Source organism: Manacus candei, unplaced genomic scaffold, assembly GCF_025592945.1.
Source record: "Manacus candei isolate 608988 ecotype Guabito, Panama unplaced genomic scaffold, ASM2559294v1 h1tg000028l, whole genome shotgun sequence".
Classification (NCBI taxonomy): Eukaryota; Metazoa; Chordata; class Aves; order Passeriformes; family Pipridae; genus Manacus; species Manacus candei.
The window spans coordinates 44,311,211-44,338,717 of NW_026138076.1; the positions used below are offsets into that span (position 1 = coordinate 44,311,211).

The following is a 27,507-nucleotide window of genomic DNA, read 5'->3' on the forward strand; positions in this document are numbered from 1 at the left end:
CATTTTGTACTGAGCTTTTTTGTTGTTCTGCTGTTGATTTTTTAGTTTTCTTGAGATAACAACTAGGCATCTGATAGGTGTTATGTAGGTCTTCCAGCCATGTTCAGAACAAGACTTACTGTGCCAAAAAACCACGTAAATTATCATATAAATTAGCGTGCAAATTATCAGTACCATCTCTGCATCACACTGCCTATTTCACAGAGCTAAGAATCTGATGACAACATGGAAAAAAAGGGAGAGTACATGCAGGCATTGATGCTAAGAAATACGATTAAGGAAGTTTGGTTAAGTACATACTGGAAAGAAAAGGCTTTTAAAATACAAACATTCAAAGCATTTCAGCACAGAGATTTTTTTTTAAAAAAATTATTCTTCTGAGTTAATTATTGTTATGAATGTCATAAGTGTGAAGTCTTCCAAATACTAAAGACAGTTCCTCACAATCTGGGAGAGAAATCAGATCAACAGAATGAAAATAAAAAGAAAAAAAATAAAGTTAAGTCAAATCCAGCTCTTGGTTGCAGTAGCAATTTCAGATCAAAAAAAAAGTGTTTTATTTTAGGGAAATGGAAACAGTATTTTCACATACTTTGAAAAGTAAAGATAGGCTTAATATGGATTCCCCTTAACTGTCCTATTTGAACAAAAAATCAAATAATTAATTTAAAAATTTCAGGTTTACTAATCAAAATTGTTTAAAGGAATGAAAATTATTTAGTCATGTGCTTTAAGAATTCCAAAACAGTGTTTTAAACGGTTTTATTTTCAACTGAAAAAGGTTGCTAGAAACAGCAGTGGTTTGTAAAGATTATTCTGAATAACTGTTATTTTTTTAACTAAAGCAAAGATTTACGTAGTAAAAAAACCTCCCACACACACATTACATAGATTGTATGCAGTTTAACTCATATTGTCCATGAAAAATATGTTTTTCTCAACAGAAAATCAAAGAATTGCAACAACACTAAAGTTATCCAAGACTACAGCTGCTCAAAGAGTAGCCTGAATATTTCATTAAACATTTTATTAAAAAATAAAGTGGTTTGACGTTTTAAACTTGTATTCAAGTTAAAACACCTCAGTGACTGCTGGCTGGACTATTTCAGAAGCAGGCCTTTCTGAGCAACTTCAGAATACAGAGTGTGTAAATGCTTTGCAGAAAAGAACAGAGAATACAGAAAAACAGATGCTGTTAGTTGTGCCAGGAGAAGCTAAATGGGTGAGAAAGTCGAGCTATAAAATCATCACTGGAAGCATTACTCGTGCAGATTGACTGAAGGCCATTTGATAAACAGTGAGGGCTTGCTTCAGGACTTGCTTCAAAGCAGTCATCAGAGGCTTACACTTGTACAGAGCAGGTTAACCATTGCTCAGGCATTTCATGAAGGCCAAAAAACTAAAAAAAAAAGCTCTTTGGGATTACCAAATTTCATGGGACTTGGACATGCTGAGAGGGAAGATGTAATAAGATGCTTAGACATGAGTAATAAGAAAAAAAGAGTACAAGTTCCCAGAATAGGGTCTACATGGTGGGAACCACTGACAACAGTGACAGAGAGGGGAGAAGGAAAATCCTTAGACAATGGCCCACTGCACACATTTCTTCTAAGCTGACAGAAAGGCTCTCACTAAGGAACAACAGACAAGTGAACTACCACCCACAACTGGAAGATTTTAAGAGAGGGAGTCATCACTGCAAAAACAAGAGCCAAAGCCAAAGGAAGCTGGCAGAGCCACCATACTACACTCCTTGACTAGACTTGTTTTGCAGGAGAGCAGCACTGGAGCTTTTGCAGCCCTGGCTTGCACCAGGAGCCAAAAGGTCAGGCTTTATGTGACAGCAACTTCAGGGATTGGTTTTGAGTAACTGAATGATCTGAATGGATAATCATGCTTCTTTACTGTATTATTTCTGACTGATATTGCTCATATACTGCCAAAACGCTTAAATAAAATACATTCACTTGGTCTTTATATATATTTATACACACACACACAGAGACTGACATGATGGAGCATTCAGGACTTGTTTTGGTCCTATTAACAGCAATAACAAAACCATGGTCAGCGAAAGCAGGTAGGGACAGATTATTTTTTAGTCAGATGGACACACAGATTTTCTCTCTAGTAATGTTCCAATTGCCTAAGCCTTACTATCACTGATTTATATTCTGCAGGAAACAAATGAAAAATATATACAGAATATATAGAACAGTCCTAATGTGAATCAAAATCTATTGTAGGTTACATTAACCAGTGAGAGATTGTAACTATAGATGTTATTTGCACATCAACTGAAAAAATGGTAACTACGAGTTAGTGAACTCGTAACTCTGACAGAAATTTCCCAGGTCAAAAAAAGATTAACCCGTATTTGAGTGAAAAAAAATTTTAAAGAAGAAAAACAGAAGATTCTGGTTTTCCCTTGAAATTAAACAGATGCTGGACAGACTGAAAGTTGGAAAAAATTACAACCCAGAGCTCTGGGACATTATGAAATGTCTCCTTTAAAGCTATTTGAATCACCTCAGCTGTCCCTTGCCCCAAGCAGGATCAAGGAAAATGTGTCAACTATTCACAATAGCATCTGGATAATTTAAGACTGAAGAGGGGATCTAACCTGGATTTATTAGCCTGCCTCTGGCACTAGCACTGTAACATTTTTACTAACACTAAGGTGGTCATACAGAGTTACTGCAAAGATTTAAGAAAACATTTCTGAAATGTATATCTTTTGAATGGAGATTTATCATTGAGGCCTCAGGTTGCTCCAAGCTCACCAAGCTCTTTGCACTCTTATACTGTCCTAAGGATTGTTTTTCCTTTGCTTTCTAAATACTCGATTATTTACCTGGAAAATAACCAGAAGCTGAACTGCAGATTAAGCGACATATTTTTCTAAAGCAAAGGCATAAAATTTCTAAAGGAAAAATAACATTCTGAATGAAGAAAAAAATGTTTCCATTGGAAAAATAAGATTCCACAATAAAGTCATCTATTTAGAGGTACTGGCTGAAAGTTTATCAGTATTTATGTTTCTGTGTGCATTGATGCAATGTATTTCAAAAGTGTAAATTAAGGACCAACATTTTGTTCACTCAGTTGTCCTGCAAAGTTCAGATAAATGATATTTCTGCAAGTTTCCAAACTATAAGGTAATGAAGCTTGCCTATAAGAGAAAATTTGCAATACTTCTTGGTCTCAATCAGAACATATTAAAAGCATTTCTACAGAGTACAAGGTAATAGCTTGATAGTAAAAAAATGAAATTTAAACAGCAAATTATTGTCTTTGTACCTAAGCTGCCTAGCCTCCGAATAACAATAATTTTTCTTTTTTCTTCTCATGTTACATCTTTTTAAATCATAGTGGGTTTTTTTGAGTGAAGGATTATATTTTGTTATGTTCAACAACAAGGTTTTGCATGAGGGGTTGATGTTTTCCATAGCATGTTTTAGTTGTACTGTGATACAAATAACTTAATGGAATATTCGCTGCTTCTTCTGAAAATGGAGCCTATTTCTAAAGTCTTCCTCAAGCAGTATCTAGAGACTGTGATGTGGAAAACACTAGAAATTCTGTAAAAATACCTGCTTATAACAGAGTTGTTGGAATTGTGCTGGACAGTGGTGGTGATGATGGGGAACCATGCTTCCCTGTCCAGCACACGGGACTGCACTTTCTTTACCTATTAATCAGCAGTTCTACACGAGTTTTACTCCACTGGAGCAGCATTTACTCTTTCTGGCTAAATGTGCTGCTTCTGGAGATAGAACTAGGGCATGTCAAATCTTGCTTTTTTTAAGGTAGGCATAAAGAAAACCAAAACTGACACGGGGCATTTCCTTTGTAACAGACAGACAGACATTTCATCTCTTTTCAATCTCAAAATCTTGAGGGAACCACATTTCTAATAACTTTCTCCTTAAATCTGCACATTCCACCAACAAGAACAAGAACTGCACTGCTTCAGGCAATTTTTTTATGCCACTAACTCAACAAAATTAGAATAATTGCTATGAACAGTTTTGTATTTTTCCCTCCCAAAGACCAAATTGTGGCACCAACTGCAAAGCTGATAGCTCAACTAATTTTTTTTTTAATTGGACCTTTCTTTCTAAAATAAGACAGTTAAAAAACAAAAGAACATCAGTGTCACATTCATATTTTTTCCACAGTCCCACAATTTACGTACCGATCTCAACACAATTCACAAACACTTTACATTTACAAATGCTACCATCTGACAAGACAGTAAATGCAGAGCATTTGAGAAGATTGTGGCATTTGTAAAAAATTAGAATGTAACAGAAAACATTGTGCAATTGGAATAGTAGTTGCTATTTATATTCTATAATAGAGCATGTGGTGATAATAAAAATAATGTGTAGCACAAATAAAATGACTTCAGAAAAATACCACTGATCATTCAGAAGTTAGGAGAGAGTGGTATTAGTTGTGCAGCTGTCATTAACTTTTCAGGTGCACATTTATGACAACATTTTAACTAAAATTTTCAAACACTATTGTTTTTTAGCTGGCATTTCATTCAGTTACTGACCATCTGTGCTTACACAGCAGCAAGCAAATCACAGAATCATACATCCTGGGTTGGAAGGGACCTTAAAGACGACCTAGTTCCAACCCCCTTGCCATGGGCAGGGACACCTTCCACTAGGCCACATTGCTCAGAGCCCCATCCCACCTGGCCTTGAACACTTCCAGGGAAGGGGCATCCACAAGTGTTACGATCTATGAGTGTTCCAAGGTTACAAGTGTTTATAAGAGCCTCATAGGAGTCTGTATAGGAAGTAGGATCTGAGTGATACAGCAGAATCCTAAAGTAAGTGTTTCTCTTGTTCTTGTCAGTGAAGTTGATATGGGTTTGATCAGTGCTTCCAAGAACACAGTTTGCTTCTCTGTCTCAGATGTATCTGCAACAATTTGGATATGAAATCAAAAACTGGACTCCTCAAGTACAAAACATAGTAAACAAGTTCCTGGAAACTGTAGGGTTGCTCCTATTTCTCAATCACGATAAAACAGAACCATTCTGTGTTTTCATCTGTGTAATTATTCAAAAGCTCTTTTTGTCCTTTCCGAACAAGTTTTTCTTACAGTTCATGATTACTCAACTTCACAGTGTTTAACAGAAGTCAAATGTTGGCCTTGAAGTTCTGCAAGAATACTCAGCTGCATACATCTTTCTATATATTCATCTGTCTATCAGTCTATATCAGCTGAGTCAACTCTAGCAACCTGCAGCTCAATCTTACTCTCCCAGTCTTTTACATCAGTTCTATCTCTACATTTCCTCTGACTTCCAAGAAGCAAAAGTACTACACATTACTCAAAAGATGGGAAGTCAGTGAAGAGAAAAGGCTAAAAAAGAAGGAAAATAAAAAAGCTTCATGTGAAAATATATGCAACAGGTCAGCTGTCAAAAAGATAACTTCCTGTAATAGGAAACTTATTAAGACCATTTCAGATGAAGAATACTTAGATAGCCATCCCGTGAAGACTTGCTTCAGCAATGCTACATATTCAGGATTTATACAATGTGGTGTCTTCTGTAGGTCTCAAACTGTTCTTCTAGGGAAGTGATTGAAAACGTGGCTGCATAGCATTTGGTCTTGACAGCTATCTCCTCTATAGCATACTTCCTTGAAAATCATGAACTGATTTACATTACTGGATATGAGCAAATGTGTTCTCATTTTCCTTATATCTGCATACAGATGGTAGCTTTTCAAAAATAAAATTATAAGCTGCTAGCACATTGTCAAAGTTCAAACAATTTGTGTTTAGTACAACCGTTTCTAGCAGAGTTCCACTGTTGTATTGAATGTAATTAAGTAGACAATGGACCATCTCTCATCCATTTAATAGTACTCTACAAGTATTGGGAATGGTTTTTCTCAGCCTGGGCACTCCTTTTTTTTTTTGGTGGTTTCTCCATGAGATGTCTGTTTCAGTATAGAATCACTGGCCATTGGGAATGGATGCTCATTAAAGAAAAACACACCAAAAAAATTACTTTTCAAACAGAGTAGCATTCTCATCTCAAATTTAAAGCAGAATTAATTTTTTGTTCAAATACACAAATCTGCTTTTCCTACGTAGTTTATGATTTCTAATGCAAATAATACACTGAAAAATACAAAATACTATTTTGCTTACTGTTGTAACCAAGAACTCTGTACTAGTTCAACCAGGTAAGACTACATTAGACTTTCATGCAAAATTTCTGCAGTTTCTGTGTCATTTCTCATCAGTTCAGATTTCTCGACAAAGAAAATGTGCCAAGAAATTTGTTTTTAAAACGTTTGCTACAACAGTTTCCAATAACCTTTTCTCTTCTTATGTAGTCAGAACAGGCCCTGCATCTTCTGCATAAAGCAGAGAAAGCCTTATGGTAGTTATTGAGATCTTCTCTGGTGCCCACAAAAATAATTTTCCATTCATCCTAGAAAGTATAAACCCACCTCTAAAAAGAGATTGTAGTCGATGCTATAATGACTTGTATACACATATAGCTGGACCAGCTACAGTGCATCATCTAAGAGTTCTTTGTAGATCATTCTGACTCAATACAGTAGCATTTGTTTGTGGAACCCAAGACAAAGTTATTAGGCAAAATATGTATAATTAAAAGTATTTTCAGAAAACTACCTAAATTTTGCCACTCTGCATTTCACCAGTAATTCAGTTTAATTTGATGTGAAGTTTGTAAGTGAACTACCTCTATGCTTGAAAAGAGTCCATAAAAAAAGTGAACAACTAGTGTTTCAGAATATGGGTCACGAAAAAAATGGTTTTGTTTTTGTTGAAATGAAATGGCCATCAGTATAGATTAAAAAAAGTCCTTCAAGGATGCTGATGGCTTACAGTGTTTCTGTCTATTTTCTTCATCTCACATTGGTCATATTCCTGAATTTCAGAGAACTGGTCTCAACACAAGGTCTGAAGGAGTGAATTTTGACTCTGACTGTGAGAATCTTTAATGATCTGGGCTGTCTTCCGAAATTTAGTTGCCCTTCCTGAGTCCTGTGTATCTTCTGAATTCCATAACATGGTTTTGAAGTTCTGCCCAGTATTTATTCAGCAGTTCATCAAATCTGTTGATGGCTGGAGAACTTCCTCTACAAACACATCTGCTGCTGCACCTGGCACTGGCTGAAAATTTCAAAAGAGCTCTGGTAAGAATGATGCCTAGTGACTTCTAAGAGAAATTCCATAGAATCGTAGAGTTTTTTAGATTGGAAAAGGCATTTAGGATTATCAAATCCAATCGCTAACCCAGCACTGCCAAGACACCACTGAAGTCCATTGAAGGTGGCCTGGGCTGCAGTAATCTTGTGGAACTTGCAGTCCTGAGGGATATGTGTCAGGCCAAGAGTAAAGTCAGGATCCTGAATTTTGGAAAACTAACTTCCAGTTCTTCAAGGAGATAGTCAACTGGGCCCCTAGGAAGCAGCCCTCAGGGTCAAGGGGGCACAACAGAGCTGGCACATCTTAAGGGCATTTTCCACGCAGCACAAGAGCTGGCAATCCCCAAGCACAAGAAAACATGAACATCTCCTCACTATTCCAGTGTCTACTTGTAGTATTCCTCTCTGTTTCTAGCCTTTTAGAACCTTCTGTGGTGGTGCACTTCTGGCTTTGTAACGTGTCCAGCTGGATGCACGATGATGATGTACCCAGCCTAGGGGTAGGTAATGCATAAGCATTATTAAATGCCTCCTAAATGAATTGTAAAACTGTGCATAAAACCTCTGTGCCCCAATCTCTCTGACCTGCACAGTGTGACTGCAGTTGCAGAATAAGGCTGTGTGATACCTTTTGCAGACCCCTGTGGTTTATACCAAGAGAAGCTGACATCATGCTAACCCCACACCTCTGTAATGAAACATATACTTGTCTCCCTAAGCTTTCCCAGCTACAGGATCTAAAGGCACATTCATCCTTGTCTGCCCAAAATGCATTCAGCAGTTTAAAAAAAAAAAAGTGTAACTACCACTTTCACAGCTCACCAGAGTTCTAAGGCACCTTCTCAACTCCTTCAGATCACTTATGCAGTGATGAGAAAAGAGTAACAGTTTCCCTCATAAGATCTTGAGAAGAACACACAGAACAAAAGTCAACTCACAGGTACAGTCAGCTTTTCATGCTGCTTCTGAGGCAACACAACACACCACGTTGCCATTTTCTCCCTGCTCAAGGCACAAGCATATCCAAGCTTCATGATAATAGGTTTGTTTTTTTTTGAAACCAGAACTACTGCTGTCAACCTTGAAAAGAAGTTTCACGTGAAATTAAGAAAAAAAAAAATAAGGCTTTAGCTCACAATTAACTGCATCATATGCATGCACCAAAAATGGTAGAGAAACAGTAAAATTTCAAGGATCAGTAAAGATCACGAGGATTTTGGACACCGCAAACCATCCTTCACAATTGGGAGTTTAAAAAAGAAGAGGTGGGTTCTGTTCTCAGCTTCACCCAAGTGATTTCAGTGAATTCAAACGGATTACAGGAGTGGCACAGAGCTGCAGCCTAGCCAAGCACTACATTCTGTACTTACTCTGAGGCATTTTCTGCTTTCCTGCTTGTGAATTTTGCTACAGAACTTTTTAAGTTAGCTGAATGGACCATTTAGTTGCGCAAACAGTAACAGTATCAAATGACCTACACTCCTTAACCACTGGAAAATGGCAAAGAGTAAATTTTGCAGTCAAATGTATGACTGACAGTGCATTTCTCATGAATATTCAGTCTTTCAGCTTTAAAACTGCTTTTCATAGTTATTTATGCATAAAAATTGACACAAATTAGTATTAAATACTCTTCAAATCAGAGTGTGGTTGTGAAATGAAGCACTGCCTATTAAGAAAAAATTGCTGATAGCAGATTCTGGTACACTGCCAGTCTTAACCCATTTTACATCAATTTTATGTCGAAGAGGAAACTTTTTTAAAGAAGCAGATATCTAGTTACTCTTGCTCCTACACTTAAATATATCCTTAAGAATGCTGGCCTCAAGCTCTTAGGGTTTATAATCTCTGCTGATGGAATTATACAGCTGCCTAACTCATCTGAAGAAATAATCCTTTCCACAGCAATGCTAAGCATTTTCTGTGCAGGGGTCAGGAAGATGCCACGAGGTCATCAGTCTCAGCAGCTTTCTGACTGGTTTTCAGCTGCACAGATGGGCAGGGGAGCCAGAAGTGCTGAACCCCGGCTGGTGGCTGCTCAGCAGCAGGGAAGGGGTGGGGGGATGGATTTGGAGAAGAGGTGGCTTTGAGGAGGGATGCTCAGCAGCCTGAAAGAAAGCAGCGGCATCGTTCTCTGTTCACGGAATAGACATTCATGGAACAGCAGAGGAAAAGCAGAGTGGTACATAAAACACACTGCAAGTTTAGCAGCGTGTAATAAATACAAATGAAGAATGTGAACTCAATTACAGACCAATCCCAAACACATCAGCAGCTGGTAGTGATGATTTCTGTGGAGTTATTGCAATAATAGAACACAATGGTTTAATTATAGAGGGTTTGTGCTCTTTCTTTTTAACAAGTATGCAGCTGTATCAAAGAAACCAGTTTCTGAAGTGCTATTAAAGACATATTCAATTCGTTTTGTATTTATTTGGGGGTTTCTTTAAATGATACCTTACAAAATGTAAGTCTATGAACATAAAAACAGTTCCAAGTACTGAAGGATGCTAACCCCTACACATAAATGTCTCACTCCACATTCACAGGAAACACAAGCACAGTCTGAGCCAAATCTTCCAGAACACAAATAGGTGCTAACGATTGCCATTACCACATAGAAGGGAAAGGTTTACTATCGCATATGCAGAAGATATGTGCTCCAGATCACACGAAAACACAAGGCAAGTGTACTGTTCATTTCATACGCATATGCTCACCCAGCATTTTGGACAAAACACAAATTAGAATCTCACTAGACAGGGCTGTGAAAATATTAATGATATAATTGCCTCCTTTCATGTCTTTAATGCTCTTCAGATAATACTTTTCCCACATTTTGACCAAAATATCGAAACCTTTAAAGTGTGAATGAGGCCACAAGTGAAGTATTGAACTGAATTGATATGTGTATACACACACACATAAACGTACATGCACACACATTCAGAGAAAGTTACATGAAAACAAATAATGCCCAGAAACTCCTCTAAGTACAGAGTTTAGATTAGGAGGAAAACTTGTACACAGGTCATCTCTATTTCTCATTTTCATCATCCTACGGACCATGAATGACCGGAGTTAAACCAAACGTGCTCTGTTGCTGTTGTGTATAAGAAACATTTTCACAAACTGGTAAATAATAAAGTACATACTGAAGTTTTAATAAAGCATCAAATAAAATAAGAATATGGCTGCCTCAGTCCTGAATCTAGAATGGTCTCTAAGGAAAACATGCATCCCTGGTCTGCTTGGTCCTCTTGTCCACTGATTTAATGCACTTATCTATAAATCACTTCAAGAATGTATCAAGAATATATTCTGTTTTCACAGATAAAGGATGACAGACTGAAGTCTGCTACAACAGTTCCTCAAGAATTTCCCAGTCTTCTGAGTCATTAAATTGCTACAAATGACAATTTTAGTCTTGGGAAGAAGAAGTTGTGTCCAAATTGAAGTCTTTTCCTACTTTTCTACTTTAATACCACTTGCAGAGTAACCAAACAAAGAAATAAGCATTTCTACTAGCCACGTCTGAGTTAATCTGACATGTAGAAATGCATGTAAAATGCAGAACCTCTTACATGTCATCCTGCAGCAAACAGTGGCTTGTGCCTACCCTGCTACGACCTTTAAGAAACCTCTTTTATGAAACACACCCCTTCCACCCACCACCAAATTAATAAAGAGGCATTCATAACAACAAAACTGCGGTCACTGGCTGCAGAAAGCGATTCTGATGAGCCATGTAGGATGTTGGTTTCCGTCTCCTTATGCTATACTTACTGCGGTTTCCACCTAAGGCTGTTGCTGAGAGGCAGTAATGGTTTGTTGACATATTGATTTGCAGGGATTTTACAGTGGGACTTAACCCAGCTCTTTAGGTACAGTACAGACATATGTCAGCACTAGTCTAGCAGGAAAGGGCTGGAAGGGGAAGGGTTGGAAGTACCTACTGAGGCCAAAATAGCTGCTAGGAAGGATACGATCAGTGCCAGGAAACAACACAGCACCTTTAATCATTTCTCCCATGATGCACCCTACTGACCACATGTCAACTGAAAACAAAAATGAAATGAAGGTAAACAAGAAAACAGGAACAGAACAACAAATAAATGAGAAGACTTATCCAATCATGCTATAGCACTGTGCCTGCAGCCCACACTGCAGACACAGACCTGCCTTTCGCTCTTTGCGGGTGCTTTTCTGTCTGAGCATACAAATTTCATGACAACATAGCAGGTCTGAGAAAAATCAACTCCAACACTTTTCTTTACCCCAGTGTGGATGAAAGACAATGCTATTAAATACAGAAAACCAAGTGAGACCCACAGCTGGCTACTGTGTCATAATACAACTTTGTAATTAAAATGTACCAATTAATTTTGTCTTTTTCAAGTTTTCATTTGCATTCATTACCTAGGTTTATGTTGCTTTGTCTTGTAAATGAATGCTGGTCTCTGTATTCAATAAGGATATGCAAATTGTTTCTCCTTTATCATTCCATTTACCAGAGATCCATGCATATTTTCAGAAGCTGAACTGCCAGAAGCCACAAAAGGATCTTGGGTCCTTGTGAAGACATATCCACCTCTTATTCAGGGGTACAAATAGAATTTGTTGAGATCATTCAACTTCAACAATGCTTGCTTTAGAGCCTGTTGGCTCACTTCCCCCGAGTCTCAGTGAAGCCTGCAGTCCATAACAGGGGTCTTGAGAATCTCATAAGATTTCCATTTGCCATGAAGGGAAATGGCGATTTCTAAATAGGCCAGTTGAGACACAGAAGCACTGAGCTGTACCTTCTGCATTGAAACTCAGAGCAAACTGGGGGACTATTGATCTCATACAGAGAAGAGCAGTTCAGCTGGATCATGAGACAAAGCCAACCACAATTTACACTGGAACACAAGGTGAAAATCAGACTCCTTATATCCAACACAGGATTAAGGTGGCATTTTCCCCCATAGTGATACCATGAAACCACATTACCTCTGCTGTCCTTGCTCTATGATAAGTCATAGGGCATGGAAGCAAGAAAAGGGACAGGCTGGTCTCTCAGGGCCAGAAACCGTGGGGAAAAATATGAAAGCATCATGCTGTTTGGGTAAATTTACTCTTATAATTTCATATTGAGCAACAATTTAAAGTGCATTTGACTTTGAAAGCAAACGTCCTATCTATGGAAATCTTAACATGCCTTGGTCTAAGGTTCCCTGTTGCTTTATTTAGCATATGAAAAGTTTCAACAATACAAACAAATAAATCAATAAACAAAAAACCAAAAAAACTAAATAAAAGGCTACTTGTTTGGAAGCAATAAGCAGACCTAGAGATGCAAATTATTGCTGCTTTAATCACAAGCTAAATGGCATGCAAAATATCAGGAAAAGATAGAGCAAGCAGTTGTTTGTTCGTCTGTTATTAATTCCTTTTCATTTTCAGAGACTGCCTTCTGACATCACTGCTCTATGCTCTGCTTCAGAGCACACACACAGAAGTTGAACTAGTGACTTACTAAACTGCAAACTGTGTAAAATCAGAGATGATTATACTCTGCTACTCCTGAGGTTTTGGGAAGGAAAATTTGCAAATCAGAAGGAGCAAAGGTGAACATCTGAATATAACCAATGTCCGAAGAGCCTTCTTGACTGCTGCCTCTTTTTTCTCTCCTGAGCCAATTAGAACTAAGTCAAAGTGGAACCCAGAGTTTAGCTGTGTGTTTAAGAGAAGTAGTCCATTGGAGGTTAGGAGTTTCAGCATATACAGCAGCAGCTGTCAGAAGTCCCACTTAAGGCACTGAGACCTGTGCAAAGCTCCAGAAAGGACTGCAGTACAGATATCTATGCCTCAATCCTCTGCTTCATTTAGTCCAACACCAATCCAGATGTAGTCTGAGTAATTTTAGTCGTTCAAGCATCAGAAAAATCAAGCACACCACAATCTCTGAACATTTGCACTCAACTCCAAAGCACTGAAAATTTACATCTGGTACAAGATGTTTTTTCAAATACAAGATATTCACTAAGACTGGCAATGCTCCACCAAGACATGGAACATCCCTAAGCTTTAATCAAGTGCAGGCTAACTTCTAGTCACAGAGACTTCTGCATGGCTCTGGGTAAAACTTCAGTTTAGCAACTATTTGCCTTGCTGTTTTAAGATCACATGAAACAGTGCTAAGGAATAAAACCTACAACTTTTTAAGACTCTCTGAAGTGAATCTGCTGAGATTTGCATAGCCCTTGATGAGAAACCCACTCTCCATTACATTATCCTGGATTACTAAAATGAGGGGATTTTTAATTTGTTCAAAATCTCTACAAACCAGATTATTGCATAGAGCTGCTCTGAAATGCATTCTTGAATATGTACATATACCTCAAAATATGAGTAAACTTTCCAAGGACACCAAATGCCTCCCTGGCATAGCCACCTCAGCAGAAACCATATGCAACTGTCTTCCTCAATAAAGGAAATATTTTATCATACAGCAAATCTCTTCCTCTCTGGGATACCTCCTTGTTCAGATTCCCAACCAAAGAGCTGAGAAATACTCTATACAGTGATTGCATCAGGGTTGTCTTGCAAAACACTTAAGGAATTAATCTGTCCTGCACAGGAACCTTCAAAATCTCTCCAGGGGCTTGAATAGAGCTTGGAGAGGCTGAACAGAAGTTGTTCTGCTGCCACACATACATGACCCCTGCCTCCTAAAGCTTCCTGTGTCCTGGGGAAACAGTTTGGTCTGGCTGCTGACATGGCCCTTCACAGGGAAGGTGATCAGAGAGACCGTGAGGGGAAAGTTGGGATGGAAGAACACTAACAAGAGATGTATTCCTCTTGTGTTTTAGTCTCACACATTTCCTGACCCAAATGAGTGCTTGCTCATCCTTCCAGATTCCACTCAGCAAAGATGCAGAAAGATCAGGAATTGTAGAACTAGCCAAAGATGTCCTATATGGAAATCAACCTTCCATGGACACCTCTCTTGTAACTCTGCATTCTCCTCTTGCCAAACTGCAGGTTCTCTGGGGTTTCACAAAGCACAATGAGAGGGATCCCATAAGGCAAATCCGTAACTGCCCCTGGTAAAACTCACACTGAGGTGGCTCTTCAGTTCTGCACTCAGTAAACTCCAGCTGTCATTCAATGGCAATCATGACATTCAGATTAAAATTCATTAAATGCATGCCATGGGAAACTCCAGAGACCAGAGATGCAGGCACAGCTGAATGAGCTTTACTATCTTTCCCAACCTCATGGGCTAGTTCACACTTTCTGCCCAGAGCATCTGTGAGAATGCCAAACATACACATTTGTAATAGCTTCTGTTTTAGCGATGCAGAAATCGCCCCTCTGCAACCTGAAAAGAGATGTTTGCATCCTCAAAACTGACTTGGGAAGACTGTGATAGACATATTAATGAAGCAAATCATCATACCTGATTTTATTTGTGTAACTGTGGGCCAAAATATTTAGCACACAATGCCGCTTGCCAACGGCTGAGGTGCAAACTCTGGTAAAATGTCAAGGTAACTGAGTATGCTTGTCACAACAGTGAGTTTTTCTCTCCAAAGTCTCCTAGAATGGAAAGCCACCTTGCTGGGTAAGACCTCTCTTTACCTTCATCTCTGTTGTTGAGCTGCACAAATATCTGCTCTGAAGAACAATTTCTAGGCCCTTACTTGAATTTTCAGGAGGAAAAATACAGTAGTCTGTACTGGACACTGTTATCTCGTTTTTACAGATTGTTGTTCCTAAGCAATAAAAAAGGATACAGTTTATAAAAATACTCAGTAATTCTTAGTAACACATGGGCAAAGCTCCTTTTTTTTCACATGTTCCAGCTACCACAGCTACAAAGGCTTCAGACTGCCAATGTCGAGGAAAGTCTGTGATGTGTGGCACTTGTCATGATTGTTGTGGAGATGGCTCAAACACTTAAAAAGGATTAAAAAAACTCCAAAGCCACCAAATTCCTATCTTACTCAATTCCAGCTAAGTCACAGCAAATTCCCAGTTTTGTGTCATTCCACTCTGGGGCAGGTTTGCTGGCAGGACTTGTGACCCCGTGGGGTACCCATGCTGGAGCAGCCTGTGCTTGAAGGACTGCACCTCATGGAAAGGGACCAATACTGGAGCAGTTCATGAAGAACTGCAGCCCATGGGATGGACTCACACTGGAGAAGTTCATGGAGGACTGTCTCCTATAGGAGGGACCTAATGCTGGAGCAGGGAAAGGACTCCTCTCCCTGAGGAGGAAGCAGCAGCAGAAACAACATGTAATGAAGGGACCATAATCCCCATTCCCCCTCTCCCTGTGTTACTGGGGTGGAAGACATAGAGAATGAAGAATAAAGTTAAGCCTGGGAAGGAGGGAGAGGTGGAGGGAAGGTGTTTTTAAGATTTGTTTTATTTCTCATTATCCAACTCTGATTTTGTTTGGTAATAAATTCAACTAATTTCCCTTAGTCAAGTCTGGTTTGCCCATGACAGTAATTGGTGAGTGATCTCTCTCTGTCCTGATCTCAACTCATGAGCCTATATTTTCTCCCCCCTGTCCAGTTGTGGAGGGAAGTGATAGAGTGGCTTTGGTGGGCACCTGTCATCCAGCCAGGGTCAACCCACCACAGTGCAGGAGCTTTACCCATCTGGAGAAATGCAGAAGGAGGTAGGAATCACACAACATCTGTGTTCTCCCTCAGAGGTTGGCTCTTAAGTTGCAGTGCCAAAGAAGTGCTAAAAAAATAACTGTTTTCCCTTGGGAAGTTATGCTCAAGTGTTCCTTTCAGAACAGCAGAGCTAGCAGTGGTTCTGGAAGGGACACTACAGGATACTAAGAGGCACGTGTATATTAAGAAAAGGCCATGGGAATCCTGAGAGGCAAGCTCAAGAATGAGTGGAGGCACATGGAATGACTCGTGCCCTTTCCTTTCTCCCATTTTCTTTTGAATATAACCATATTAAAAAAAATCATTACAGTAAGAGAGACCTATAGAGAATATTGCCAAGGAATGTGAAACACACTACGCTGCATCTAACAGACTGTAACATTTAAAACATGTTTTGCAGATCCTGCAGTTGCTAGATTCGGGTCCTCTTTTTACCTCAATTTACATTTTGACTTTGAAGTAGCTCTTCCCAGATCTCAAAGGGCATTTAAGTACACTTGTGTTACCTCTTTCAGCAGGAAACCCACAGGTAGTCTCTCTTGCTACAATACAAACAGATTAGTATATTATTTAAGTATACTTATATATTTTCATATCTGATAAATGATATGTGATTTTGAGTGTCTCCCACTTCTCTACTTTGATCCTGACCAAATACCTACAGGCTCTTGACAAAAGGCAATCAGTAGTGTTTTGTCCACAAGTTCTAAATTCTCTGCTTAACTGTTCCAGTGAAACTCAGCTCAAATTAGCACAGTTGCCATCGAGCAAAAACTGCTTAAGTGCACAGAAAAAAAACCCCAAATATTTGAGACCATCCAGTTTTCATAGGTTCCTGAAAGGGCAAATAACTTGCCTTGGTTGAAATTCCTACAAAGTAGCAGTGGGTGTAGCACATATCTACACCTCAGCACTTGGTCACATTTGAACCTGCATGTTCAGACCCATGCTGAAAATCTTTCAGGTGACTGCTGGGAAAGCAATGGATCATCATCATTGTAGCACCTGAGATCCACTTCAAATGCTACAGAGACGACAGATAGTGGGAGGGGGTCTCATGCTAAGGTGCAAATTAAACTCTATAAACTCTTAGGGTATGCATATCTGAATTAAAAAAGAGAAGAATGGCAACAACCAAATTGTCCTCACATCTATTTTGAAGTCTCTTTGAGACAAACCTGGTCTCATATGAACAAATTTTAAGAAAAATCCTGAGTCCGAAACCAAATACCAGCGAGGAATCACCCAGGTCAACAAAATCCAAACTTAGCCATCAATGTCATCATAACTAACACAACTTAAGCACGAGGCTACCAGGTACCAGCTGATCCAACCTGGAAAGCCAGGCTAGCCATTCTTCATAGTATCTTTTAAATAATCCTGATGCTAATTGCCGGTTCTGGGTTTTGTTGGGTTTGGGGTTTTTTTTGTTTTGGGTTTTTGTTTGTTTGTTTGTTTAAGGCAAAACATGCCTTAGGAAAATATTACTGGGAACAAGAAAAGCAACAGACTGCACTAAACAAAATTGCAGAAGTTTTATTATACTAAACATCAAGAAAACACTCAACATGCACTCAAAACATTCATTTTAAATTTTCCCTTCTCTTCACGCAAAAAACAGAAATACATTTCCAATCCTTAAATTGAAATCTTATGAGATTTTGAAGACCTTATTACCTAGAGCTGAACACAGCTTTGGGGAAAGCCCTGGGAGATTCTAACATATTTCCAATGGCATTGAAGAGATTGGGCAGTTTTTAGTTGCTTTCATTCTTTCTGATTTAACTGAGGCAAAAGTGGAATAAGCATCAAAGAAACACTGAGTGAAAAACTCAGAAGTGGACTACAAAAGCTTACCAGAACTTGACAGGAATATTTTGGTCTGCAAATCCACCTGGAAATGGATTGAAAACTGGATTTTTTCTCAAGAGGGTCTGAGACAAGCAAGTCTCCCTGACAGTATCTGCGTTAGCTGAATAACAAGGAATAAAGATACCTGCTAGGCAATTTTTGCCTGGTACTTCTCCAGGAGACTGGAGGCTGTTGTTTGTCTGAAAACCAGCTGTAGTCCATTTAGACTTCAGAGCTTTCTTATAACAACTAAAGAGAACGTTTCTTATTTATGTTTTAAAACTGAAATTTCATTTCAAGTCAGCAGAACCTAAGCGCAATGGTAACTCAATGTGATGGTTTAGATAAGATTAACTTTTTAAAATTTTTCTTTTCATAAAACTTGGCAGCAGCTGTGAATTTTTTCCTAGATGTATGCTGTGCCATACACAAATATTCCTACTCCAGACTAGAAACAAGTAAGCTTATACTGATAGCAAGTGCACACAGTAGACAGCCTTCTGAATAATTAAAAATAACTGATGTTTCTTGTTTCTATACAGACTTGCCTTTCAGCTAGAAAACCCTCTGTTGGAAGGTCTTAGGTAGCCCAAGAGAAATATGTAATGTCCTTCTGTGAAGTTTACCTGCAGTTGCACAAATGCTTCTCCAGCTCTTCCTGTACCTGAGAGGGAAACTAGATCTGCTCATCAACAGCCAGAGAGGGATGGGAAATAATATGGACCCATACACAGACCAATCTTCCCAACACTGACAACTCATTCATGGGGTCAAACTGGTTAACAAATGAATACTGAATTGGAAATGAAGGTACAGATTCCTTTTTTTTTCTTTTTTTCTTTTTTTTTTTAACTTCCCATTCACCTGAATAAATCCACCACTAAAACAGGGTAGTAATTGCGGCCTGGCCCACACACACTCCATTTCAGGGTATAGGATTTCCGATGATTTAAAAATTAGGACTATCCCACAATTTACACAATGTTTGTTGCATTTGCTAAAATAATAGGTTGTTCTTTTTAACTGATATTGAAATGGTAAAAGGTATTTTAAAAATATTCTATTTCTATCCCTGAATAAGACGCTGTTGTGAGACACTGATGTCACAGTCAGAGAGAAACTAAGTAAATCTTATGTTTGAATGATTTTTTTAAACATTGTTCAAATTACATGGCATTTATTTTTTTCTATAAATGGGCAGAAGAACATGACTTTTAAATATAATTTGTTGTTGAAAAAGGAGAGCAACCCATTAACCATGCAACTATGCTTTTACCTTGAAACCATTCCTTTTATGTATTCTAGTTGCTTATCAACTAAAATCCCAATCAGACTGCTAAAAATAAACCCAACATTTTTATTTCACTGTCATGTTTTGCATCCAATAACTTTCCAGTCCACATTCCTGTAAGACTGGAAGCCGGTTCAAGGCTGCTGTTTCCCCCTCAGCAGAACAGGAGGTACCTGCTGTTTCTCCATCTACCTGTTAGTGAAGTATAACTCCATCCTCACTGGGCTATGGAGCACAGCTCTGCTTTCAGAGAAAGTTAACAGAGCTGTGAAAATAGGACAGGCAGTACCTAACTCTGACAAACATGACATGACAGGAATTACTCAAGAGTCAGCAAAAAAAATAATTATTTCCGTGGCTATATGTCTATGAAAGCTGGGTTTACTTCACACCAACTGCTGGTGTCTGCTGATGCCAGATTTTCCTGGTGCCTTTCTGCCAACTTGCTGGAAATAATACGCCTTTTTGTTTCTGAAAGTGGAAGATATGCTATGCTGCTGCATTTTATTCTCATGGGTAAAATATACACCACTTACATTTCCAAGCCATTATGGTCTTGGTTTAGCCTGTGATAAACAGAAGGCTAAGCAGACACCTCCTCTTTTGTTTTCATTTTCTAATATTGCTTTTACCACCCTGGAAGTGGCAAAAATAATATCACTCAAGACAAGAAGAACAAGATGGAGGGGATATACAGTTTAATTGACACAGATCTCATGCAAGTAAAGGGAAGTCCATTTTTAAATCAAGAGAATCTGATTTCAGGCCAATTTAGAAACCACAGCAGATAAACGGTTGCCTTAAACTGGGCGAGTCAAATTCTTCATTTTGGTTTAAAGAAAAAAAATGTTGTATTGACTCAACTCTGAGCCCATACAGCATTGAGATGAATCCAAAACCATGATGCATTAGCAAGCAAAAGATTATGATGTCACCACAAATGTTATGAAGTCACAATTTCCAAAACATGAAAGCAGAAAAACAGATTTACAGGAACAATACGGGCTAAGTTAGGACTTTTTGCTTTTTTTCTTATTTTTTTCTTTCAAGGATAATAATTAAATCTATCCAATTTGCAATCATAATGCTTGTTTTCTATATTTCTGATTGGCATAACACAAATGCTATATAAAATGGAATGATCACAGGTTTCAAAGTAACTTAACTGACTGAAATAATTCTGTGCATCTGTTTTTCATTTTCAATTTTGTTCATATCAGTAGTGCGCTATTTTCATTCAGTCATACCTCTGGGATTCAACTTTTTGCTTCTATCTTTACAGTCCTGGTATAGTCATTTTATGGTAAAAGGGATGGGGTGGAGGAGAGGAACAAATAATAGGTGAAGCTGCAGCAAATGGCACAAGGATACAGTCCCTTCCTGGAAAGAGGATTTTGTGGCGAACCATTTCTCCCATAATGCATCCCACAGACCATATATCCACTAGAACAGCAGAGACAGGGAAGTGAAGAAGGAGGGAAAAAAAGCAAAGTTAACTATGACATTACACTCCTAAAGGAGGGGAAAAAGAGCAGGTTGATCAGAACAGTACAGTTTGTTTTGTGGTTTTGTTGGGTTTCTTTTTTGTGTCTCACCAAAAGCTAAAATAAATAAATAAGTAAAAGCTGTGTCAGTCTGCTCAACAGTAGTTAGTAACAACAGCGGAAAAAAGTTCAAAATCAACATTTTGGGTAAATGTCTAGAGCTAGCAAGTAAAGATCAAGTAATAACTGCACAGATCCATGGTATACACTGAATTTATGGTGAAAAAACAAGTCTTTTTTATTTTTTTTTCCTCAGAAAAAAATCCAAACCCAGATTATGATAATCTGGAATACATCCTACTGTCAGCCAGGCAGTTCCTAGACTTTGTCCTGCAGCACTGAGTCTCTCTGCAGCAGTTCCAAAGGAAACTGCTCACCCAAGTAAAGGTCATATGGATAAGCATCACCCTTAGGGGTTATTTAAAACTATTTCAGTCTAGTTACCTATCTAGATGTATCTGTCTGTACCTACATACCAGCTAGGAAGAATCGGAGAGCGTGACCTGAGTGGACTCTGCTTTGTACTGCGTAAGTACACAAAATAAATGCTAAAACAAATGCTCCTCAGGACAAGTACCAACAATACTATGAGCATTTCTTATTCCTGATCCTACCCTCTTCAGCTTTTAGATGCAATATGCAGAGCTATGTTATCTGCTAAACTTGGGTGGGGTTTTTTTGCCCCTTAGGTCTTACAAGAAAAAAAAGCTGTACAGATACTGTGACACAGTATGCACAGAAAAAAAAAATCCCCTGAATTCTGTGTGAAGAGGAAAAAACTGCTTTCAAATGCTTTAAAAGACTATGTTGTTTCTCAGCTTTGAATCCTCTTTTTTTTTGTCATTTTTGACCTACACAACCAGTTTTCTCCTCTTTTTCTTCCCCCTTTTTATCCTTCAAGAGCAATTCAAAACAAACCAAAGAAACAAACAAACAACTCATTTCTTGGTAAAACAAAATAAAGGTGAAATGTTCCATTTGGGAAAAGGAGGGTACAGGTATAAGGGGCATGGGACAGCAAAAGCATGCCTGAGGCAGTGGCAGAGTTTTCTTCATAGTGACAGTTTTGGGACCTTCTACAGAAGTGCAGCAAACTGGTTATAATTATGCATCTTTAGCCAACCAAGTGCAGAAAGAAAATGAAAGCAGTGAACAGTCCTTATACAGGCAGTGTACATCGTTAGAGGAAAAAAAAAAGTAGGGGAGCTTCAGTAATGTGGCAGCACAGGCCAGAGCAGGGAAGCAAAGAACAACCCTTTCTGTTGACTTCCTTGGGAGCTGGATCAGAGCCTCCAGGCAGAACAGCTCCTCTGACAGCTGACCTTCATTTTCAAATATTTTCTTTTCTTTCTCTGTTTACTGGATTTTGTCTTTCTACAAGCAAGACAAGGTCATTCATCTTAAGCCAGATTCATTGACCAGGGAAGTCAAAGGAAGTCTTTATGATAACTTCAATGGGCATCTGATCGGGGCCTTTGAATGTGGCAAACGTTCTTAGAACCTTCCCAGCTGTGTACTTCATCACAAAAGCATGTCTAACTTTTTCTTGGTGCAGTTTTAATCATGTGAAAAGCAAATGCTTTTTCTGTCCTTTCATGGACAATAACATCAACAATGGTAATCATCTACTAAATGTCTGGAGGAACAAAAAAGGCAAAAGAATTAATCTGACAGTAGAAGAAACTCTGGATTTTGACTAAGGAACTATCTAGAGCATGCTGAGTGTAGTTCAAATTTCTAATGGCACAGCAAAAATTTCGTTTAGAAAATACTTTACAAAACATTGTTCCTTTTTCAGAAATTATTCTCTATGCTTAGACTCTGCCTAACAAGTCTTTAGTTTTTAGAATTTTATATTAAAATGTATACTTTAAATTCATAAACAATACAAATAATTCATAGAGAGACTTGCTAATTTCAGAAGAGGTCATGTGATTATGCCTTTGGTAGTTCTTAAGTCATGGAATCAGCTCCCAAAATCCGTTTCACTGCCCTTTACAGGATGCAGTTGGCTATTAGCAGAAGTTCTCCCTCAGGTTAGCTAACCTCTTCAACAGAAATTAAGTAGGGCACTTTTTAATAAATACCTGTGTTTGCCATCCAAAAGTCTCCTTGTCAAACACAGCTGCTAGATTTTGATGGCAGAATCTGAGTCATTCCCTCCTTTCCTGGTCTACCTGGCACTCAGATGCAATTCTCAGTCATGTTATAAAATGAGAATCACTTACAAAGCTTTCCCTGCAAAATGTGAGTTCTTCCTTACCTGTTTCTCTATAGCAAGCACCCCCACCTGCTTTTCATAATCTTTCCAGGGACCAAGATCTCTCACAGACTACTCAGAGCAAAATTCTATTTACTTCTAGGGAGATTACATACAAATTATATCCATTTTCTTTTAGTTACAGCTTTTTCCTCTTCTCTGCAATTCTACTTGTCATTAAAAAAAAAAAAAGACTCAAAACTGCAAAATTTATACCTAGATCTTGACCACATGAAACCCATCAGTAAAACCTGGGACTTCGGTTAAATCTATCATGAAGAAGGAAATCATTCCTGAAATTCAGATCTAGCTCTGGATTTGGACAAAATCTGGAAGGGCTAGGATTTGCTATTTCAGCTTGTACCTCTTCTTCTTCCTGTAAGCAGCTCAGAGACCCAGACTTAATTTTGGAACACATCACTCATTCAGCAATTCCAGTGGCTCCCACACTCTTTCACAGCCACGGGAGCCAAGGATACTCTGGTCAGAAAGAGCTAACTGTATTTCTTAAGCTCAACCACAACTAAGAAGGAGTTTCTTATTACTCTGCAATCCCACTTCACCAGTGTTACATCCCAAATACATTCTATAGCTGCAGTACACAACAGTGAGAAACTGCTCTAATTCAAGATGTCATTTCTTTACATTTTCTCTTTCTCCTTCAGGTGCCCCTTTCAACTGTAGAAGCAGACCTTGCACTTCAGGTCACACTGTGCTGTGAAACTGCAGCCCTACCGTTCTCCTTGTAGCCCATTCCCAAGATGACCTCTGGTGCTCTGTAGTAACGTGTCACCACATAGGGAGTCATCATGAAGCTAGTGCCTGCAGTCCTGGCCAGTCCAAAATCCAAAATCTTCAATGTGCAGTCAGATTTTACTACAATATTACTTGGTTTTAAATCCTGCAAGAGAAAATGAAAAGACATGTGACTGTCATTTATAAAGTCAGGCACAGCTGTGATACAGATTGATCCTTTAGGTCACCCTTCAAAAATTCTTTTACTTTTCTGACACAGTTACTATCAGAAATACCTGTAAATACACAGCAAAACCTTGCTACTATTTTCTGTAGCAAACTGTTTTGGAAGTTGTTCTAACTTGGCATACTGTTGGACTTTACCTGGGTAGCTTTACTAGCAGAAGTCTACTGGTGTTAAATTAATTGCATTTAGCAATTAACTAAAGATTAATTAGTTCAAGAAACTAGGATTAATATCAGAGTACTGTTTGGATTTTTTTTTTTTTTAATGCTGTGAGCCTAATAGAAACTTTCCAACTGTACGTGTGGAGATACCTTAATGTTTTATTTGTAATAATTCAGCTCATCCTTTGCTGGATGACTATCTGAAAGCCAAATCTATCATCCCTTGCTAAACACATAACATGCTAAAAAATGAGACCTTTGTGTATTGTAAAGCAACATCCACTTTGTAACCTATTTTATCATCCCTTCTTTTCTAGCTCTCCTAGTGGAAGGGAAACATTTTTGGATTTTTTTTTTTAATCTGAAAATCCCAAATTAGTAAAAGCACATTTCAATAAAGAAGCTAATTCAGGGTATTTTCTTTCAATCCATTCAGAATTCCCTCCTGCTCACAGTCACAGGAACTGTTCCCCTCTGCTGTCAACAATCACACGCAGAGCTGCTTCTGGCATTTACAACCAGGTTCCACATCCTTACCAGGCACAGCACTCTGATGTGGAGAGGCAAAATGAGAGGATGCATTTAACATAGACTTAGTAGTCTTTTAATTGCCTTTATTACAAGTAAATGATGGCAAACACGAATTTCATATGCCAAGACCTCTGTGGATCCTGACCAAGGAATACTTGGACCAGACTACAACGTCAACTCAAAGTCTGAATGTCATGCATGGAAGATATAGGCAGCTGCATGGTCAGGGAAAATAACATTATCTACACATTTCAGAGACCATAACCACTTTGATGATTTCCAGTGCTTATTATTTGATTATTATTTATTTATAATAAACACATTAACCTAACACAAGCATGGAGCTACTGTGCAAAGGGCATAGGCTAAGACTCTTAGGCTTATAGTTATTGTACTGGGAGGCAGGGCTTTGATCCACAACACACAGGAAAGTCAAGTGGTGTTCAAAATCTTCATGATTATTTCACATGCTGCCTTAAGTTTTAAACCAAACTGTCCCTTACCCTGTGAATAATTCCTGCAGAGTGAAGATGCTTGATACCACAGAGCATTTGGTACAGTAGATAAGACATTCGCTCATGGTCTAGCTCCATCTGAATGACCTGGCACAGATTGGCATCCATTAATTCCATTACCAGGTAACTGAATGGAAAAGCAAAGTCACAGGGTTATTATCAGTGTTGAAGAGGAATCACAGCATTATCTCAAATAAGTAACAATGCCTTTCCTAGGTTCAAAATTCATTTTATTTGTGATGACTGGGAGCAACACAGTTGGAGATTGGGCCCACTCACAGGGGTGGTGTTTGTATCTCACTGCAGAGACACTACTCCTTTTGCATCCCAGCAAAACTGGTGGATTATTGATCCTTCCTTGGTGCGTTTCCCATGACAGAGACTATAACCTACATGGGCAATCAGGCAGCACAGCGTGGAAATGCACAGAAAACAAAATAGCCACAAGCACCAAATGACATAACTGCATGGCCTTTGACCATTCCTTTGACCATTGCAAGGAATGTACATGTAGGAATCTGAGAGAAACAGAGAGGCTAAAATAAGGATCCCCATGCAAAATGCCTCCAAAAATCCTCCTAAGATTGCATGACTTCATGAAATTCTCATTACAAGTAATAGGTTACTGCTGATATCAGACTACAGAATGGCATACATTTCCATCCAATGTATACAGAATATGGGAAAGACAGAAAGATAAAAGGAGAACAACTATATAAAAGACAGACTGTTTAAAATTTCATTCACAGCAGGTTTGTACTATGCACAGTAGTGCTTGTGCAATAGTGTAAGGCTCCAACAGAGATGCCAGTTGTCTTCTACACCTGGCATAATTCCCCAGGCAAGTAATTTTACTCCATTGAAAGTCATACCAAAACAGATATGAAAGCCATTATTTGTCACTTTATAAGTGCCAAAAGATTTCTCAGTATGGGAATGCAGAATGTGTGTCTACCCACTAGACTCGCACGATCTTGTCTGGAGGTGCTTATAACCTTTGTGTTTTGCTGAGTTATTACATTTAAGGTACAGTATAATGCCCCTAAAGCTTTAGCTTAATTACTGCCTCTGTTACTTACACATCCTGGAACTCCTCCAGAGATTTCTGTGGTGTGAAGACATTTAATAAACTGATAATCTGAAAAGCAAAGTAAGATAAAAGAATGAAGAGAAGTGATACACATAATCAGCTCAATTAATTTTGAAATGTGTTAAAGGATAAATTGTTTTTCACTGCTCAGGTTATATTAACAGGTCTCACTTTATGGATCAGTAAAAATTTGGCAACGTTCAAAATAAAACACCACAGATCTCCAAGATTTCTTCAAGGTGCACTTGAAATGGTCTGAAAGAAGCATAACCAGTGACAAACTAAAATACTAAGGGTGAGAAAGTCCTCTGAATTTTGAAGTTACAGGTTCGAAGACCAACTTCAACTCAATCTAGCATAGCAGTCCTTGTGCTACAGTCAGAAATTTCTTATTTAGGAGGAAGTACTAACCTGAGGGGACCAATAATCAAGGACCATCTTATTAAAGAGAAGTCCTTCCTTCTCTCTGACATGGCCTTAACTCTATTCAGGTCACATACACACACACACTGGCTGACACAAGTTCCACCATGAGAGGTACCATTTTTTAGTAGAAGCACTTTAAAACAGTAGACAAATCCTGAGCAAAGGCATCATGCATGCTGCAACTCCTTTTTTACCTTTTTTTTTTTTTTTGGTTCTCTTTGGGTTTCTGTTTGATTTTAAATGGACTGGGCTGTTGTAAGGCACCAAAGAATGTGTGAAACAGCACAGAGGAAAAATGTGACCTCACAGATCTGAACTTCCCATGCTTTCCTTCTGTGCAGGTAACAGAGGTAGATGATATCAGCACAGTTGTCATGGAGACAACATCTGAATGTCTCCCTCTCCATCACCCATCTAGGTTTTCTAACAAAAGGGGTTCAATATTCTTTCTCTTTACTCCACATATTCTGACTGAATCTTACCTCTGCACAGGTGCCTTTACAATCCTCTTCTTCCTTTCCACTTCTCTCTACAGACAGATGGAAACTCTGACCCAACCAATGTGGTGCTGTTAGCAGCTCTCATGCAGCATGTTTAAAATTATGTATTTGAAATTATTGCCACTCCTGCTGCCCTCTGCTCTTTCTAGTCCATTAAAAAACTGAAGTGAGAATGCATCATTCTGCTGCCTACAGGGAGAACTCCTCACTTATTCCTGCATTTTCAGATCCCCTTTCATTGGTCTGGCTGAGAGTAGCTTCCATCAGTCAGTAGGGAAGAGACAGGTACATTCCTGATCAACACAGTGGGAATGTAAGGATAAATTAATGCCCAGAAGTCGGGCAGAGGATACTAGAGTGACAAGTCCTGCTGTTTGCCATTTTAGAGTCAGTCCTCTTTCTTTTCATGTGAATTTGGGATAGAGAAAAAGTGTAAAATCTCACCTTAAAATCACATTTTTCAAGCT

At 38.6% G+C, this 27,507-nt stretch overlaps 1 protein-coding gene across 9 annotated transcripts in view; it reads right to left on the minus strand.

Annotated features, from left to right (window-relative positions):
- Positions 1-27,507, minus strand: part of LOC127472536 (mitogen-activated protein kinase 10) — a 196,962-nt gene that overhangs the window by 28,760 nt on the left and 140,695 nt on the right. For all 9 annotated transcript variants that reach the window (XM_051790947.1, XM_051790940.1, XM_051790943.1 and 6 more), the window contains 4 exons: positions 26,104-26,162; positions 25,013-25,151; positions 23,571-23,736; positions 20,403-20,474 (listed from right to left, as the gene is read on the minus strand). In XM_051790947.1, coding sequence (XP_051646907.1) covers positions 20,403-20,474; positions 23,571-23,736; positions 25,013-25,151; positions 26,104-26,162 — 436 coding nt within the window. The remainder of the gene's footprint in view (positions 1-20,402; positions 20,475-23,570; positions 23,737-25,012; positions 25,152-26,103; positions 26,163-27,507) is intronic.